This window comes from Rhinopithecus bieti, unplaced genomic scaffold, assembly GCF_001698545.2.
Source record: "Rhinopithecus bieti isolate Rb0 unplaced genomic scaffold, ASM169854v2 scaffold_64281, whole genome shotgun sequence".
Lineage (NCBI taxonomy): Eukaryota > Metazoa > Chordata > Mammalia > Primates > Cercopithecidae > Rhinopithecus > Rhinopithecus bieti.
The window spans coordinates 213,087-230,413 of record NW_016824829.1 but is presented as its reverse complement, the minus strand read 5'-3'; the positions used below and the strand labels follow the sequence as shown (position 1 = coordinate 230,413).

General features: G+C 40.2%; 1 protein-coding gene across 8 annotated transcripts in view; it reads left to right on the top strand.

The window, feature by feature from the left end:
* DCLK2 (doublecortin like kinase 2) overlaps positions 1–17,327 on the top strand; it is a 182,979-nt gene that overhangs the window by 123,490 nt on the left and 42,162 nt on the right. For 5 of the 8 annotated variants that reach the window (XR_001883478.1, XM_017862656.1, XM_017862657.1 and 2 more), the window contains exons 4-6: positions 213–314; positions 1,224–1,274; positions 6,038–6,132. Coding sequence is in view for 6 of the 8 variants with exons in the window: in XM_017862656.1 (XP_017718145.1) it covers positions 213–314; positions 1,224–1,274; positions 6,038–6,132 (248 nt within the window). In the remaining 2 variants the exon portion in view is untranslated. The remainder of the gene's footprint in view (positions 1–212; positions 315–1,223; positions 1,275–6,037; positions 6,133–17,327) is intronic. The other 3 variants (XR_001883479.1, XM_017862658.1, XM_017862659.1) reach the window with 1 other exon arrangement.

Genomic DNA, 17,327 nt, shown 5'->3' with positions numbered 1-17,327 from the left:
GTGTGGGGGGGATGCGGGGGGGGGAAGATGTATAGCCTGGCTGAAGGTAAACTCAGGTGTACTTTTGGGACAACTGCTTTGTATGTTAAATTGTTTAACAGTAATAGAGAAATTATCAGGTAATAGTTCTGGTCAGTAAACAATTACATGTAAATCTGATTTTGGTCGTTATTAAAACCAGATTTAGTTAATGCACTTTTGTTCTTTTCTAGAATGCCGTGTCCTGAAGTCATCTTATTCTCGATCCTCAGCTGTTAAGTATTCTGGATCCAAAAGCCCTGGGCCCTCTCGACGCAGCAAATCACCAGCTTCAGGTAGTTAGTGGAAAAGGATGGTCATAGCAGGAACAGATCATTTTCCTTCTGTTTTCTCTAATTTTTATGAATTAGTAATCTTTGCTGGGGTTGTATGCAGCCAAGTTCCAGAAAAACAGAGATGACGTGACTTTTAAAACCAAAAGTTAAGTCTGTTTTCCCAAGTTATAATAATTCTCCTAAGAGACTTGTGTAGTTTTGTTCTGACACATTTTCTTGGGAACAGCTTGATGATCTAGATTCTGCTGGTATTTACGTAGAAGTGTTTCACATTTGGACCTCTGTATACTGCATTTTGAATTTTGTGCTTTATGATTGTGGATAATTATTTTCTTAACATTATCCCTTTTTTAAAAAACATGTACACACTCTACCCAGAAATGTATTTACTTGATATATTTCCACTGGCTTCTCCCTCATCAAATGGTACATTCATAGCAGTGATTATTGTTGAAAAGTAATATTTTGCTTATTTAAGAGTCAGACTTACCGGTAATAAAGTTTCTTGCAAGTCTTAAGCCTATACATTTGTCATAATTTTACTGGGCATTTTAAACATTAAAACGTACATAAATATCTTCATATATTGATTTTATGGGTTTGTTTTAATAATTAAGAATAAGTCTGTTGATATCATTTCCCCTTAAGGAAAGAATTGTGAAAAAACCATGATTTTACAGGTGGTGAATCTAGAACATGTGAAAGTGGTATCAATAACAATGTCCTCAAGCATTAGACTTCATAAAAGACCAAGTTTTTCAGACATTCCACTATTCGCCCTTTCCCCTTTCAGCACCCCCCAAGTTTCTGTAGGGCAGGTTGTTTTACCCTTTTTGAACACACATTTAGAGCTGCTGAATAACCACTCTCCTTACTGTCTTCTGCTCTGTGTATACTGCATGTGTACAGTAAAGCGGGGTGGCCACTACTCCAGTGCCTATTCTACAGCCAAATCCCCAGGTGAGCCATGACTATTGTGGCTTTGTTGCTCTGCTGGGTTTTTGTTTTTGTTTTTTGCCACTTTTCTGTTTCGTTTTGCTCCATTTCCATGAATGTATCTGGCTTATTCCAGTGCACATCTGTGTGGTATGAAATGCTTTGCATTGCAAAAGACACTTTAGCCTCCTCTATTCATTAGAGAGCCGGTTATCATCAGATTACCAAGTGCCTGTCTGTATAGTCAGGAATACAAAGCGATTGAGGAGGCACATCACTGCAAGGGGTCCATCTTCTAGTTAATTTGGAGAAATGTTCTGTAACTGAAAAAGGCTAAAGTTTGTTGGTACTATGAAAATAGCCATAGAAGAAATTTTGGTCTTCTGTGCTCACCCCCTCCCCACCGTGGGGTTAACAGTTTAGGAATCACTGAAATCTTAGAAGTACTTCATAATAGCATATGCCAGCGTAGGATTATGAAGTGTTTCTTACATATACAGAGAGGCAACACTGCAATATTTCTAGTTGTCAAATATTTATTTTCCTAGAGTTATAGACTCAGCCTTTTCTCTAAAATGGGACAATTAACAATATGTGTATTTTTGTCTGAAAATACCTCTGTTATTAAGGTTATTTCAAATTGTATCATGCTTTCTGTAAAGTATCTTAAAACTGAGAAAGCTAATATAGAGATGAGACTTGCATAAATACACTGACCTGGGTTAATCAAAGGGTATATGTAGTTTTGGTGATAGCTTTACAGATGCTTGTTACATCAGTAAAAATAATTAAATAGCTGAGCATGGAGGTACCACCTGTGGTCCCATCTTCTCGGAGGCTGAGGCAGGAGGATCCCTCGAGGCCAGGAGTTTGAGGCTGTGATGAGCTGTGATGATAGTGCCTGTGAATAGCCACTACACTCTAGCCTGGGCAATGTAGCAAGGCCCTGTCTCTTTTAAAAAATTTTTAATAAAAGGGAGAGTGGTTCAAGAATCGGGTATGATTAATTCAATTTTGTCCCCCCTAAAGTCCAAAGAGAAAATTAACATACTGAACTAAAACATGTCTCATAGCCACATTTGTCCTGCAGACTGGTAGCTCCAGAAGATATCCTAATAAATGTATACATAACTCTTACCTTGAATTTATAATACTTAGAAACTGATGAAGGAAAATCATAGCATTCTAGTACACACAATTTTCAAATAAGTCCAAATTTGGATTTGAGTTAATAGAGTAAGCCTCAAACTCATCAAGTAAAAGTTGTAAGATTTTAAAACCACATTTTAGAGAGAAAACGATCTTTTTTGTAAGAGATTAATTCAAAGTGTGTTCGACACTTCAGCTATAGAAAACCAAAAGCCTGAGTCAACCACTGGGATTTGAGTGCGTCTGAAGAAAGCTACTATATTTATCTGCATAGTGCTTATCTGTATAGTGCTATGTAGTTCTTTTCACTTTCTACCACCATGAAGGACAAAATTTTGTATTATTAAAAGCCATGATACTCAGGAGTGTTTTTACAGATTACTTTAGCTATGGTGTATCTGTTGCCATTTTTTAAATTCCATGGGACTAATGAAATTCAAACAGCTGGTAACTTTATGAACATAATATTGTACCTTTTCAGTCTTGGGACAGAGGTCCCAAATGAAGTCTTGAGACTGCCTTGAGTGAAGTCTTCTGGTTGACTAAATCCTTCAACAAAACTCTATCAGAATAGCTAAATAGTATGTAAAAAGCACATAGATATTAAGCTAGGTAACATAAATGGGTAAATGGTTACTGTTGCCCAGGCTGGAGTGCAGTGGTGTGATCTTGGCTCACTGCACCTCCGCGGAGCTCAGGGGTTCAAACTATTCTCCTGCCTCAGCCTCCTGAGTAGCTGGGACTATAGGCATGCGGCACCATGCCTGGCTAATTTTTGTATTTTTAGTAGAGACGAGGTTTCACCTTGTTGGCCAGGCTGGTCTCTAACTCCTGATATCAAGTGATCCACCCACCTCAGCCTCCCAAAGTGCTGGGATTATAGATGTGAGCCACTGTGCCTGGCCATTATTTTAGAATTTTAGCTTCTGAATCTTTCTTAGTGTGCCAAGATAAAAAGTATTCAAAGAAAACAAACAAAAAAACCCCCAAGTTTATTTCTTTCCTTAGAGTTGACGGGAGGGGGATAAAATTTCCGGAGTGAAAATCCAGGGGTGTAGCGGGAGAGTGGAAGCATGAGGCAGGTGCTGGCTGGTGGTGGCACATCTTCCGCTTATGGCAGCAACGGAAGTTGCAGGGGGAGAGGGCATGACATGGTGCTGTCCAGGGTCCCCATTAGCCTCTCCAGAACTGGAGAAATGTGCAAATAAGTGAAATTAAGAACAACTCATTCAAGCACATTGCTTAGAACCTTCCAAATGCTATAAAAACTTAGAGGACTATATGTGATTAGTATCTCTTTAGGATGAGTTATTTTGGTGAAAATATAGACATGTAGTTATTGACATCAGTTAAATCCCTGGCAGTGAGTTTTGTTAAGAAACTAGGCCTGGGCAGAGGATGTATTTTAGGGAGACTGATCTACTGCAGAGATCACTATCTGCCAGAACTGCTTTTTCTCCTTCAGTCCCTTTCCTACAATCATTCCAAGGTAGCCTTTGCTATCAGTGTGGGATTGGAATACCAGTGAACACTAACAGTGCGTACTGATTAGGAGCTGGTGACCTGTGCAGATTGCTGTGTGAGAGGGAGAAAATACCAAAAAAAAAAAAAAAAAAGGGAAAAAAAGGAAAATTTAGTTTCAGCTCACGGCAAGCTTACTAGTTTATTGCCGGCCATAATCTCTGTTTTGTGTGAATTCCATTGAAAAAGATTTTTTTAAGCACTATTTTTTAGTGCAGTTTTAGGTTCACAGCCAAAGGTGCATATTTCCTGTGTACCTCCTTGCCTGCAGACTTGCGTAACTTCTTCTGTTATCCACATCCCCAATTAGAGTGCTGCATTTGTTACAGTTGATGAGCCTGCATTGAAATCCCGTTAGCACCCAAGAGCCATAGTTTACATTGAGGTTCATTCTTGGTGTTGTGTGTTTTCTGGGTTTGGACAAATTTGTAATGACATATATTCACCATTACAGTATCATACAGTCTCACTGCCCTAAAAACTCTTTGTGCTCTACCTTTTAAAGAAGTTTTTTAGAAGAAATAACATTAATTGAAATTTAACTTGATTGAGAAATAACCAGGGCTGTTGAATACTCAAATATTTTTAATTGTACAGTTAATTGTGTTACACTTGTATTCTAAGTACCCACATGTATTTGTTAATAAAATCTAGATCACTGACCGTTATTTTGAATGAGGGTTTTGAGTCAGAAAATTAAAGTTTTGGAAACTTAAAAATAACTGAAAAAAGTTCTCATTTTTACTGAAATTTTAAAATGAGCAGTACAATAAATGTGACTTCATAAACCAAGATATTTCTGTTTACAGGTGATTCTTGTAATCATTAGTTCTCATTAATCCACAATTTCTGCCTCTGCTCAAGGACTGGTACTCATTTTTTTTTTTGAGTCACCTATTCAGGACCTTTACCTGTGCATTTGTTTTTTTATACTTATTAGCGTGATTTAAAATAATAGTTGTCACTGTCTCATGTTTTTTCTTTTTTAAAAAAGAATAAAAAGCAAGTGAGCATCTCTTTTCTTTCCAAAAAGATGAATGATACTTTTCATCTACTTTGGGCAAAACTTTGAAGATTTATAATCAAACGAATTATAAATACTCTATTTAGAGGAGAAAAACATATATCAATACTAGATGTTAACTACTAGCTTTGTGAAATTGCTGCAGAAATAGATTCTAATGATACAATTAGGCATAAGCAGAAGTCATACTGAAATGTTTGACCAGAAATCTGTAGTATAGAATCTGCAAACGAACCTTTCCTGGGGGACAGGTTTCAAAGTTTTCAAAAACTGAACACTTTTTTTTGGTTATTTTTTAAATTTCCAAATTTAATTTTCTGGGGGAAAGGTTCATTTACAGATTCTATACTACATAATGCTAGCATAGGATCTAAATCGAGCTTTCAGCCAAAGAAGTGTATGGAGGTTTAGAGCAGATGTATAGAAAACTACCAAGATTTGTGGACAAATGGGGGAGGATAAGCTGTGTAGAAAAGAAAATGGAAGGAATTAAAAATAAGTAGTCTAGATAAAAAAGGATGAAGAATGTGTTTCACAGACTTTGAGCAAATAACTACGAATTATAGGGAAAACTACCAGCAGATTTTCCCTTTTCATTAAGAAAATACTTAGAAAATGTGTTTGTATTATGGTGTAATTGATTTGGGAGAGCCACACAAACTTCTTGGTTATCCAAACTTCTTAGTTATGTTGGTATGCACCAAGATAGTGGATATTGAAGGTTATGGAACAGCCTTCATAGTAAACCATTACAAATATAACAGCCATCTCTACCTTTGCTGGCAGGCAGGATACATGGACAAGTTCTTGTTCATATCACTAATTCCATAATGTCTTCTGTATTTGTTTATATAGCTGTTGGAAAACTACTATTGAAAATAGTTCTAGTTTCACTCTTTGATTTTTTTTTTTTTTGTCTGTAATGCAGTAAGATACATTCTTTTTGCTTTTTGCTGATTTGCCATCTGCTTTGAGCTGAAAATGATTTGAAGCTTCATGGGACCTATATTGTGCATGCACCTAGTGTATTTATACAGTCTGGTTATTGTGGGTTTTAATGGGACTTCTGTCTTCTTTGTTGTCTCATGGGCAGTTAATGGAACTCCCAGCAGCCAACTTTCTACTCCTAAATCTACGAAATCCTCCAGTTCCTCTCCAACTAGTCCAGGAAGTTTCAGAGGATTAAAGGTATGAAATAGGATATGTGGCATATTTGTGTGATTTTGTTATTTTGAGTAGCAGTTTAATTTGTTTAGGGGCTTGGGTACAGTAACAAATTAAAAAGAGTTTAGGATTTGGAACCTGGTAGACTTGACTTCGAATCCTGTGTACTGCTGTGATTTTGACCAACTCGCTTAACTCCTCTGAGCTGAAGTGTTTCTCATCTCTAAAATGGGAACATGGGGTTATAGTGTTCTTATTTTAGAGATGAACATAATGTAAAGTATAATAAATAGTAGTTTTCCAATTATTATCAAAATGATTTGCAGCAGTAAAGCCTTGGAGAACATCATGATTCTTTAAAAAATCTTCTTTTGAGTCATGACTTTAATATTGCTAACATAATTTGAGTTTTTCAAAAGCCTAAAATGAAGTGAAATACTAGCATAATGTTTATACTCACAAGTGATAACACAAGGAAAATATGGTCATCTTTAGTGAGGAACTTAGAAACAATCTTAGCTATTGACTATGATGTCCTAAAAATATAAGCAGTAACAATATGATTAGCAGTTGGTTTAATAGACAGTTATCTAGTAGAGATGAGCAAAACCAATTGTGCAAAATTTCAACAAGTTTCATTTGATTTAGTAGTTCCTAATAATTTAAATTTAGAAGAGAAAATTTGCCTGGTAAAATAACAGAAAATAATTAGAGCTAAAGGTGGAATTTCTAGCCAGACGTGATGGCTCACGCCTGTAATCCCAGCACTTAGGGAGGCTGAGGCAGGTGGATCACTTGAGGTCAGGAGTTCAAGACCAGCCTGGCCAACATGGTGAAACCCCGACTCTACTAAAAATACAAAAATTAGCCAGGCATGGTGGTACAAACCTGTAATCCCAGCTAGTTGGCAGGCTGAGGTGGGAGAATCACTTGGATCCAGGAGACGGAGGTTGCAGTGATCTGAGATCGCGCCACTACACTCCAGTCTGGGTGACAAAGTGAGACTGTGCCTCAAAAAAAAAAAAAAAAAAAAAAAAAGGGAATTTCCTTTGTAGAAACAAATGGTTGTCTGCATGGTAATGAATTCTGAGAATACTGATGTATACACAGTGTCATGTATGTGTATAAATAAATTAACTTTAATTCCCTTTATGTGTTTCTATATCAGATATATTATTAGGAATGTATTTTCCAAAGTTGGTTCCTAAAACACTTCAAATATAGTCCTAGAGGATTTCTTTAAAGATGTTGAAGAGTATTTTTTTATTAGTAAACTTAATGGTTAGAAGCCCACCACCCTTGCATGAGTGAGGAATGGGAACCTGCCAAGCCCAGCCTCTCTGACACCTTCAGAGCAGCGTGTGAGGTCTGTGCTTCCCCACTTCTCAGAAGGTTTTGTTCTCCAATTGACTGTAAGTTTTGCTTGTCTTGCCCTGAGAATGTTGTGTGTCCCTCAGAGTGGACTTGTATAATGTTTAAGTACCTGAGAATAAAAAGAGGAATTCTGGAAAAGGACAGAGCATCTGTTTTTGTGCCTGCTTGCTTATCCTTGGCAGAATTTTGGCTGAGACTGGTAGGACGTTTGGAAGTAGGGAGTATCTAGCTCTCACCTACTTGTAATTACTGAAAGTTCTTTATATTTATCAAAAGAAGCAGGCATTTTTCTGAAGTGCTGACTTGACTTAAGTCAGTTCATAATGTGATTTCAGTCGACTTTTAAATTATCAATTCCCAGAAAAGTTATATAAATTAAAAATTACTAGTAAGCTAATTATTTTCAGATTTTTCTCCTATTTTCCCTGGAACAGATTGGAAGTACATTGTTATTAATAGAGGTAACTTTCAAGAGAACTAAAATAAAAATAAGTTGATTTACCTCTTCTCAGGTTTGTTGTTTCATCATTTGTTAAAGCAAAAGCACGTGGCTCCTAGAGCTGGTTAATTGTTCTAGGGCAGATCTAGGATAACCTTTCCAGTGAGCCACATGCCAAGGTCATTCATATTTCTCTCCCAGGCCATTGCCCCAGGCGGGGCTGAGATCCTTGACGAAGGGCCGCTTTGGGGGATCAGATGGGACACTTTAGTGCCTGCTTACTCTGGGTCTTGGTCATTTCCCCATTTTTTGTTACCCATTGGTAACCCCAGCTCCCATCTTCCTAGTTCATCTTCAACTCCAAACCCAATATTGTCATTTTCTGTTTTTGCCACTAGGCTAGTTGGTGCTGCTTATTAAGTAATTTCAACTATAGCTTCAGGACAGGACAGCTAACCATTTCAAGGAAATACATGTTAATATTCTGTGCACACACCTACTTCACAGATGCATGCATACTTGTGCAGGATCACTCACCTTTGTGAAGATTAATGGAATTTTTAAGACATAATAAATTGTGTTATTGCTGAGACATTAAGTAAAATTGTTCCTTCTATGCTAGGTGTATCGTAATTATTATAGTAACCCCAGCATTTAGCACACAGTAAATGCTCAAGGATTACTTATTCACACCAAGAGGAATGAAGACTAATTTGTTCATTAAGGGAAATGCTGCTTACTGGTCAAGATTGAAGATAAGATTATAAGTAAGATAAAGAACAGTCATCTTTCCAGGACCACCCCCTGTTCTCCACCACTGTGCCTGAGGCCTGTGGGCTTTGCTAACAGCTATGATACCTCCTCTGGGTTTTCTTTTTCTTATTTGTAAAACAAGGCCTTTTGATTTTAAATGAGCTCTAAAATGCTAGGAATATAGTTCTGTTAACTTGCAGAAAAACCTAACTAAAAGGCTAGGAAGTGTATTTTTTGGGCTTTTACTTCAATGCTGATGTAAAACCACTGAATTTTACATTAAACAGGAGTAACTAATGTCTCTGCCACACTGATTCAGCTTTTAGGCCACAATCCCAAAGCTCTCTAACAACTGCCTATTCTCATGGGTCCTGCCTTATGGAAATTTCATCTCCTTACAGTTCCCATAATCTGTAGTATATATTGTCATTGAGATGAAAACCTGCTTTTTAAATAATGCAATTTAGTCAGGTTACTTTACTGTACCAAATACCCTAATTTTGATGTCATTGCAAGGCACCAACTTATTTTTTTCTCTTCAGTGGCATGACAGATGAGGAATTACAGATAATTACTGTGTGTTAGCACTATGCGTTTCCCTTCCCTTCATTTAAAATCGCTTATTAAGATCAGTTAAGAGGGAATGTCTGAGAATGGAGGATTGTTTTTCATGGGCAGGAACTCGTTACCACTATTTATCCTAGTTAGATGCTTTAATGGCCTTGGGGGATAGATCATGTTTTTCCAGAGAATCAGAGAATTGATAAAAGCAAGCAAACCGAGCCAGGACAGCATGTGCAGGAGCTGACAGTCTCTCTAGCTGCCAGGACACAGCTTTTGGCATTGCTGGTTTTTTTACTATCTGGATTTTATTCACTAGGGAACTAAATAAGGTTAAGGGTAAGCAGAATTTGATGTTCTGTCACAGTTTTTCCCTGTTTGTATCCATGTCTGGGAATTATTTTAATATTTTGGTGGGGGCATTGAAAGAACTGAAAATGAAAATAGGATGATATGTTTAATCTCTGATCATGGATTGTTAGTGGCCCTTTGGTTTGCTCATTAAGAAAGATATAAAAAATAGGCAATCTACCCTGCTCTCCACAAAAAGTACTCGTAGTTTTCTCAGTACTCTTAGGAGGAAGATGATTCTGCCAAGACTGTGTTCTTTGAGGGGGTGGACAAAAGCCAGTAGCAGAAGAAAAGCTTTCTTCAACTTGTGAATAGTTTTTTTTTGCAGATGATCATGTAAGAAAAAATAGGGTGGCGACCAAGTAATTAAGGTTCCTTAAACCTAGAACTGAAAGACGTTAGGACAACTGAGAGTTAGTGGTATCTTGATTATATATTTGTTTTGTTCAAGTAGTGTTAAAGGAAAAACACTAATTATTCCAGATACTTGTTAAAGACTATAAGGGAGACTTGATTCAAAGAGTGGGGGTGGTCCCTGGCAGTTGGTATAGAGACCGCTGTAGTAGAGCCTTGCAGGGAGGAAAAGAGGAAATCCAGCTCCAACAAGGAAAAGTGGGGATTTATAACGAAGGAGCAGGGTAGGAATCAGCAGATGGAAGAGTATTAGAGGAACCATCCAGCCTAAGAGGCTTCCGGCTCAACTGACTTGATAGGCTTATTGCTGAAGGCAGGCTGGGGGTGATCTGACATCAGATTCAGACACCAAGTACAGGGGATTTCCCCTAAACTGACTTAACAGGAATCTTGCTCAGACCTCAGCCTGTTCTGCAGGGACAGGGAGGGAAACCCAAGGTTGGGCCTAGTCAAGCAGAGGACTCGGAGGAACCTGACTGAAGTTTTGGTCATAAAAGAGTTTTTGTCAGTAGTTACCTAAAACCATAGAGTGTGAAAACTGGAAGTAGTTTCAAACCTTGTTTAGTCTTCAAGATAGAGAAACTGACTTTTTGTTTTGTTTTGTTTTTTGTTTGTTTGTTTGTTTTTTGAGACAGAGTCTTGCTGTGTCGCCCAGGCTGGAGTGCAGTGGTGTGATCTTGGCTCACTGCAGCCTCCGCCTCCCGGGTTCAAGTGATTCTCTTGTCTCAGCCTCCCGAGTAACACATTTGCTCCACACAAGAAAGGGTTGAGAGATTGGGAGGGGAATGGGGTGGGGGGAGGTGTGGGAAAAGAGGGAGGAAATCCTGGGGCTAGGGAGGAGGCTGGGTGAATGGGGTGGAAAGACAGAGAAAAATACCTGGTGGCAACTTTTCCTGAGAGGCTTGGGGGAAAAGCATGCTAATAGGTATCTAATGGGAGCTCCTTGAAAGTGAAACTGTCTACACTGTGCCCATTATTTCCACCTAACCCCATAAAGCTTTAGTAAAATCACAGAGTTCACAATAACTTAGGGTTTTTGGTTTTCTTTGGAAGACAGTACTCAGTGGAGCTGAGTATTGTCAAGATTGGTATAGATTGGAATTAGCATAGTCCAGGTTCAGCAGATACATGGGTTACAGGGATGTGGGATGAGGTTCTGTGGTGGGCCTGTGATGAAGTCACACTGTGGGTATGGTGGCATAGCTGGGTGTTGAGCCCATGCTCATAAACACTACTAGCCCCAAGGACGCAGTGGGAAAGCAAGACCAGTCTTCTTAAATGATTGGAAACAACATGATCAGACCAAAAGTTGGTAAAATTAGTTATTAAAGGATAAGGCCACCCAGCAGGTCCCTGTTAGGCCTCTTCCCCAGAACCTAACTCCTAGGTATTATAACTTGGCTTTGCTTCTGTTTGAACTTAGGGAATCTGGCTTTCCTGATGGTCAGGGCTGTTCCTGGTGATGGTCACCTAGGGAGGAGGCATTTCTGCAGGCCACACACAGCCTCTCTCACCTCAGTGGCTCCAGGCTGCCTCCCACAGCCGGGAACATGGGGAGCCCAGGGACTTATGAAGTAAGGACAATTCATGCCAAGTTGTACTATGCCTTTGTTATGAGGCTACAAAGCTCCTTGAGACTCTGGTTTATTTTCCTTTTGTCCTCTAATGCTTAAAGTTTTTTTGTGATTATTCTGAGCTATTCTAGTTAAGCTGAGGGTTATCAAGACAAAAGTCTTGGTCTACTTGGGCCAGATTATTAAGGTGGGAACGGTGCCACCTGGTGTGCAGCTACACCAGGTTATTCTGGCAAGGCACGGTGACTCACGCCTTTAATCCCAGCACTTTGGGAGACCTGAGCTCCCTCCCTCCTTTGCTGCCCCCTCTATTTGGAAACGGACACAGGATGGTGATCAAAAGCATGTGAAATGTGACAGCCCTTTTAGAATTTGTCTAGCAGGGTTTCTGGTGGTACCAGAAGACTCCAAGCAGGTAAATCTATTAAAACATTTAGGGCCAGGTGCGGTGGCTCACGCCTGTGATCCCAGCACTTTGGGAGGCCAAGGTGGTCGGATCACGAGTTCAGGGGCTCAAGACCAGCCTGGCTAACATGGCGAAACCCCATCTCTATGAAAAATACAAAAATTAACCAGGCATGGTGGTGGGTGCCTGTAATCCCAGCTACTTGGGAGGCTGAGGCAGGAGAATCCCTTGAACCCAGGAGGCAGAGGTTGCAGTGAGCTGAGATCCTGCCACTTCACTCCGGCCTGGGCTATAGGGCAAGACTCCGACTTAACATTAAAAATGGAAAAAAACCACGTGAAGTCCAAGTGTCTGGGTTTGATCTTGGCATGGTCACTTTTAAGCTGTTTTACCTTGGGCAAGTCACATCACCCCATCTGTGAAAAAAGGGATTAACAGGACCTGCCACACAGGATTGAGATGGATTAAATGTGGAGAAAGCAGTCAGGATAGTCTTGTTATTCTCTCTTACCATACACCTTGGCATTTCCAGGTTCCATTTTCACATAAAGGCAGTTTCACTTACAAAAAACTAACATGCAGTGGTGTACAAGGGGGAAAGAGGAAGTGAGAGAAGTCAGACTCCAGATTTTATTACCTCCTCTGCTTTTCTATCACCAGCTTTTCCTCTCAACTTTCCCTTCATCTCTGCTTTCCTGCCCTCTTCACATATTCCAACCCTATCAGTAATCTATAGATGACTCTGTTACAAACAGGTTATCCCACCTGGGAGGCTGAGGCAGGAGAATTGCTTGAATCCAGGAGGCAGAGGTTGCAGTGAGCCGAGATCACACCACTGCACTCCAGCCTCGGCAACAGAGCGAGACTCTGTCTCCAGGAAAAAAAAAAAAAAAAAGGTTATTCCTGCAAGGCACGGTGGCTCACGACTTTAATCCCAGCACTTTGGGAGGCCAGGGTGGGTGGATCCCCTGAGGTCAGGAGTTTGAGACCAGCCTGGGCAAAATGGTGAAATCCTATCTCTACTAAAAATAAAAAGCTTTGCTGGGTGTGGTGGCATGTGCCTCTGCCCATAGTCCCAGCTACTTGGGCAGCTGAGGCAGGAGAATCACTTGAACCCAGGAGGCAAAGATTGCAGTGAGCCGAGATTGCGCCATTGCACTCCAGCCTGGGCGACAAGAATGAGACTCTGTCTCAAAGGTTATCCCAAAACTTAGCAGCTTAAAACAAAAGTAAAAAATTTATTTTCACACACAGCTCTGATGGGTCAGAAATTCAGGAGCAGCTTCACTGGGTGGTTCTGGCTCAAGATCTTTCATGAGGTTACAGTCAAGATGCGTTCCAGGCCGGAGCTGCCTAAAGGCTTGGCTGGGAATGGAGGACCCCCCTCTGTGGTCACTCATTCACTTGCTGGCAAGCTGGTGCTGGCTGTTGGCAGGAGGCCTCAGTTACTCGCCATGTGGACCTCTCCATAAGTTGGCTTGAGTTTCGTCAGAACATCACAGGTGGCTTTCCCCAGAATCCAGTGATAAGAAAGAGAGAGAGAGTGCCATACAGAAGCTGTCCATTCTGTGACCTAGCCTTGGAAGCCAGACCCCATATCTTCCATAATATCTTGGTGGTCACACACCAGCCCAACTCATCATGGGGAGATTGATCACAAGGGCATGAAAAACAGGAGGTGGGGCTCACGAGGGCTGTTGTGGAGTCTGGCAGTCACACCAGCCTTCTCTCCATTTTCATCTCTTTATTAGCCACTCAGAATTTCTGCCCTGGGCTGCTCCAGCTTCCTCATCCTGTCCTTTCCAACCTTCCTGTCCATCCTCTTTTTTGAGGGCTGCCAGAGTCTCACCCCATCCATTTTATTGCTTTGTTCTCCTTCCAGTCCTTTTGTTCCTCAGACTGATGACTCCCTACTCATTCTTTTTCGTCCTCTTCAAATCCTAGAATCCCACCCCAGCGGACATCGTTTGCTTCTTTTAATGCGCTCGTCTTCCTGATTCTCTGTTTTTCTGCTTGACCCCAGCTTATGATCTTCTGTTCCCTCTGTGCAAGTCCCTCAGAGTCTCTTCAATCTAGCTGATAACTTTTCCCATAGGAATATTTGCTATGCTTAAATCACAGCATTTTCTTTGGGACAGATAGGCAATAAAGAGTAGTAAATGTGTCATCAGCTGCCAGATGGATGAAGAAAGCATTTCCTTGAACTTTAATTCATCATTCATGTTCCAGTTTAAGACTTTTAAGGCAGTAGTAACTTAAGGCTTCAGAGTCACAGCACATCTGTGGACACTGAGGGATAAAATGTTTCGTGTTTTGATGCTGAAGTGTATGCCTGGAGGCTGTCTGCTGTGAGCATTCTTGCCGGTTGAAAGAAGGAAGAAAAAAGTACATGTGAAACATTATCCAACATCTTGAGATTATGAACTGTCTGATGTGCTGATATTTTATCTGATGATGTCTCCTGGGTCTGCTAGTGGTGAAAGATTTTCCAGATTTGTGAAGTGTGATGAAAGGGCTGGTAGTATCTCATCCTGATTGGCAGAGCTAAAATGTAACTCTTCGACCTTCTGAACTTGAACACTTCTTTTCGAAGCTGTGAAATGTAAATCCACGGTAGCTGCTGACCTTAGACATTTTTGCTTTTCGGGAGCAAAAGCATTTTACATTTTCGGGAGCTTTGGCTTTTCTTTTGTAATTAAGACTAGTTGATAACCTTCAGTACTAAGAAATTGACCGCTTCTCATTACCCCAGAGGTGGGTAGTGACTTCATCTTTCCATGTAATTGATTTTGTAGAACAAAAACCAAAAGAGGGGCTAAGCAGTTTTGAAGTGCCCTGACAAAATAAGTCATAATGCATCTCAGACTTTGAGGACAGTGATTGGCACATTGTAGTTGCTAGTCAAATCTGGTGCATTTGGGAAGTAAATGGCTTACCTGGGCTGAAGCCCATCTTTCTGAGGATGCAGGGAGGATTTACCAAGTAAATCAGTGTATAAATAGGATCAATTGTAATAATTTCAGTTGAATGCAACCTGCCCATGTGTTAAACTTAAATGCCCCATTATTCATAAAAGTGGACCCAGAAATTCTTCTTGGTAGTGCATTATAGGTAATTGGAGGGAATTAAAGACTTAGAGATTGTCATCGTGGCTGCTTGTAGTAGCCTCCATAGTTATAACTGAAGAGGCAGGCACCTCTCTCATCACTCTGGCATCCTAGAAATCAGTGAAACCTCACAGTGAAAGCATGCAGGTATTTTTAGCAAGTAGGCATAGTCACACCACCTGTCTGTTGGTCACAATCCAGTAAGAATCCGGTAAGCCAACACCTTACTTGAAAGGCTTTCTCAGAGGGGTGCGATGAGATTCTCTGCTGGTTTTGACAGGCCATGTAGTCAGCTGTGGTGGTGTCTGTCTTTGGAAGAACAGGAAAGCAGGAGTTGCGTTCCATGCTGCCCCTTTGATAGACTGTAGAGCTGTCTGTTGTTTTAAACCATATTCATGTACAGGCAGTGGATTCTGTTTACCATTGTTAACCAACCACAAGTCTCAAGTGCCACTGTTTTTGCCAAACAAAACCAAGTCTAACCATACAGGCTGTGTTACCAGCCTCTGGGTGCTAATTCCGATTGTTTTCATATCTAATTACTCATCCTGAAGTATTTCAAATTATCAGAAATCCAATATGAAAATAATAAAGGTTTCTATTCTTGAGTACATTCCTACTTCAGCATTTATAATACTTTACACTGGATTTCATTCTCGTTAGTGGAAACGATGTTCCTAATGTTTAAAAAACCCACAAAAATGCCAATGATGCACATCTATTTACAAGTACTATCTAGTGTATTTTTTTTAATTCAGTATACTTCAGAATTACTTTTTTAAAGAAAAAAATTTACCCTAAATTCTATTGAGGAAAGGCTGTGAATTTATCAATTTGTATATCATGTGACTGAATTACAGGAATGTTACTATAATTATATAATCATAAAACATGTTCTACATATACCATAGTGTATATTTTGATCAGCAAGTCTAGAATTGGGTGACTTCCTTTAGTTGGTTTAATAGGCTTGCAGGACTTTTCTCATAATCTTAGAGGATAGGGCAGTGTGAGAATTGCCAAGAAGCTCTTGGGCTCTAGAGTCAGGCCTGGGTTTGGATTCTGGTTCCACGTTTGCTGTGGTGATGATGGGCTAGTTACATAACCTCTCTGAGCTCTGATTTCTTCACAGGTCAATGGAGATGATGATCATGCCTAACTCATTCAATGCAAAATACTCACTTCATGACTTGGTACAAAGTAGGATTCAATAAACCATATGGGTGTCCTGTTTCCTTTTCTTACAAAGGCAAGGTTGTTTGGCTATAGATGACTTGCAGTGGTTAGAGTGACAGAGTGAACTTACACAGATTATGGTAGCCGAACAGTTAATTAAAATTGCTGCCAGAAACTACCTCCACTGATGTTCTCAACCTTGGCTGCGTGTTGGATCATCTGCGGAGCTTTAAAAAAATCCTGATACCTGGGATTCTTTAATTAATTTGGGATTCAGATTGACAGTAGAATTTTTCAAATCTTCCTATGTGATTCTAAGATGTGAGGAAAGAGAATGGCTGCTTTATAGCAACAACCATACCCTGAAGGTTGTTCTGTTCTAGAGTTTAAAAGTACAAGAATTATCTTGGAGGAAAAGCTTTCCTAAGAAAGTTCTTGCTGACCAGGAGTTTGCCTACTGCCCCAATTCAGCCAGTCACCTGTTTTTCTGAATAAATGTTATTGGAACATATCCATGCTCATCTGTTCCCACATGGCCGCTTTCATACTCCAGCAGCAGAGTCAAAGAGTTGCCACAGAGAACCTGTGACCCACAAAGCCTAAAATGTTACTTTCTGGTCCTTCATAGAAAATGTTTCTGACCTGCCGGGCACGATGGCTCATACCTGTAAACTCAGCACTTTGGAAGGCCGAGGCGGGTGGATCGCTTGAGGGCAAGAGTTCAAGACCAGCCTGGCCAACATGATGAAACCCCATCTCTACTAAAAATACAAAAATTAGCCAGGCATGGTGGCACACACCTGTAATCCCAGCTACTCGGGAGGCCAAGGCAGGAGAATCACTTACACCTGGGAGGCAGAGGTTGCAGTGGGCCGAGATTGCGCTACTGCACTCCACCCTGGGTGACAGAGTGTCTCAAAAAAAAAAAAAGGAAGAAAATGTTTCTGACTTGACCCTTATAGTAGACCATTTACCACTTGAATTGTGATGCCATTTTCCAAAACACATTCAAGAAACTCACTACAAATATTTCCTAGATTCTGTTCATTTGTCCTTTTATTAAA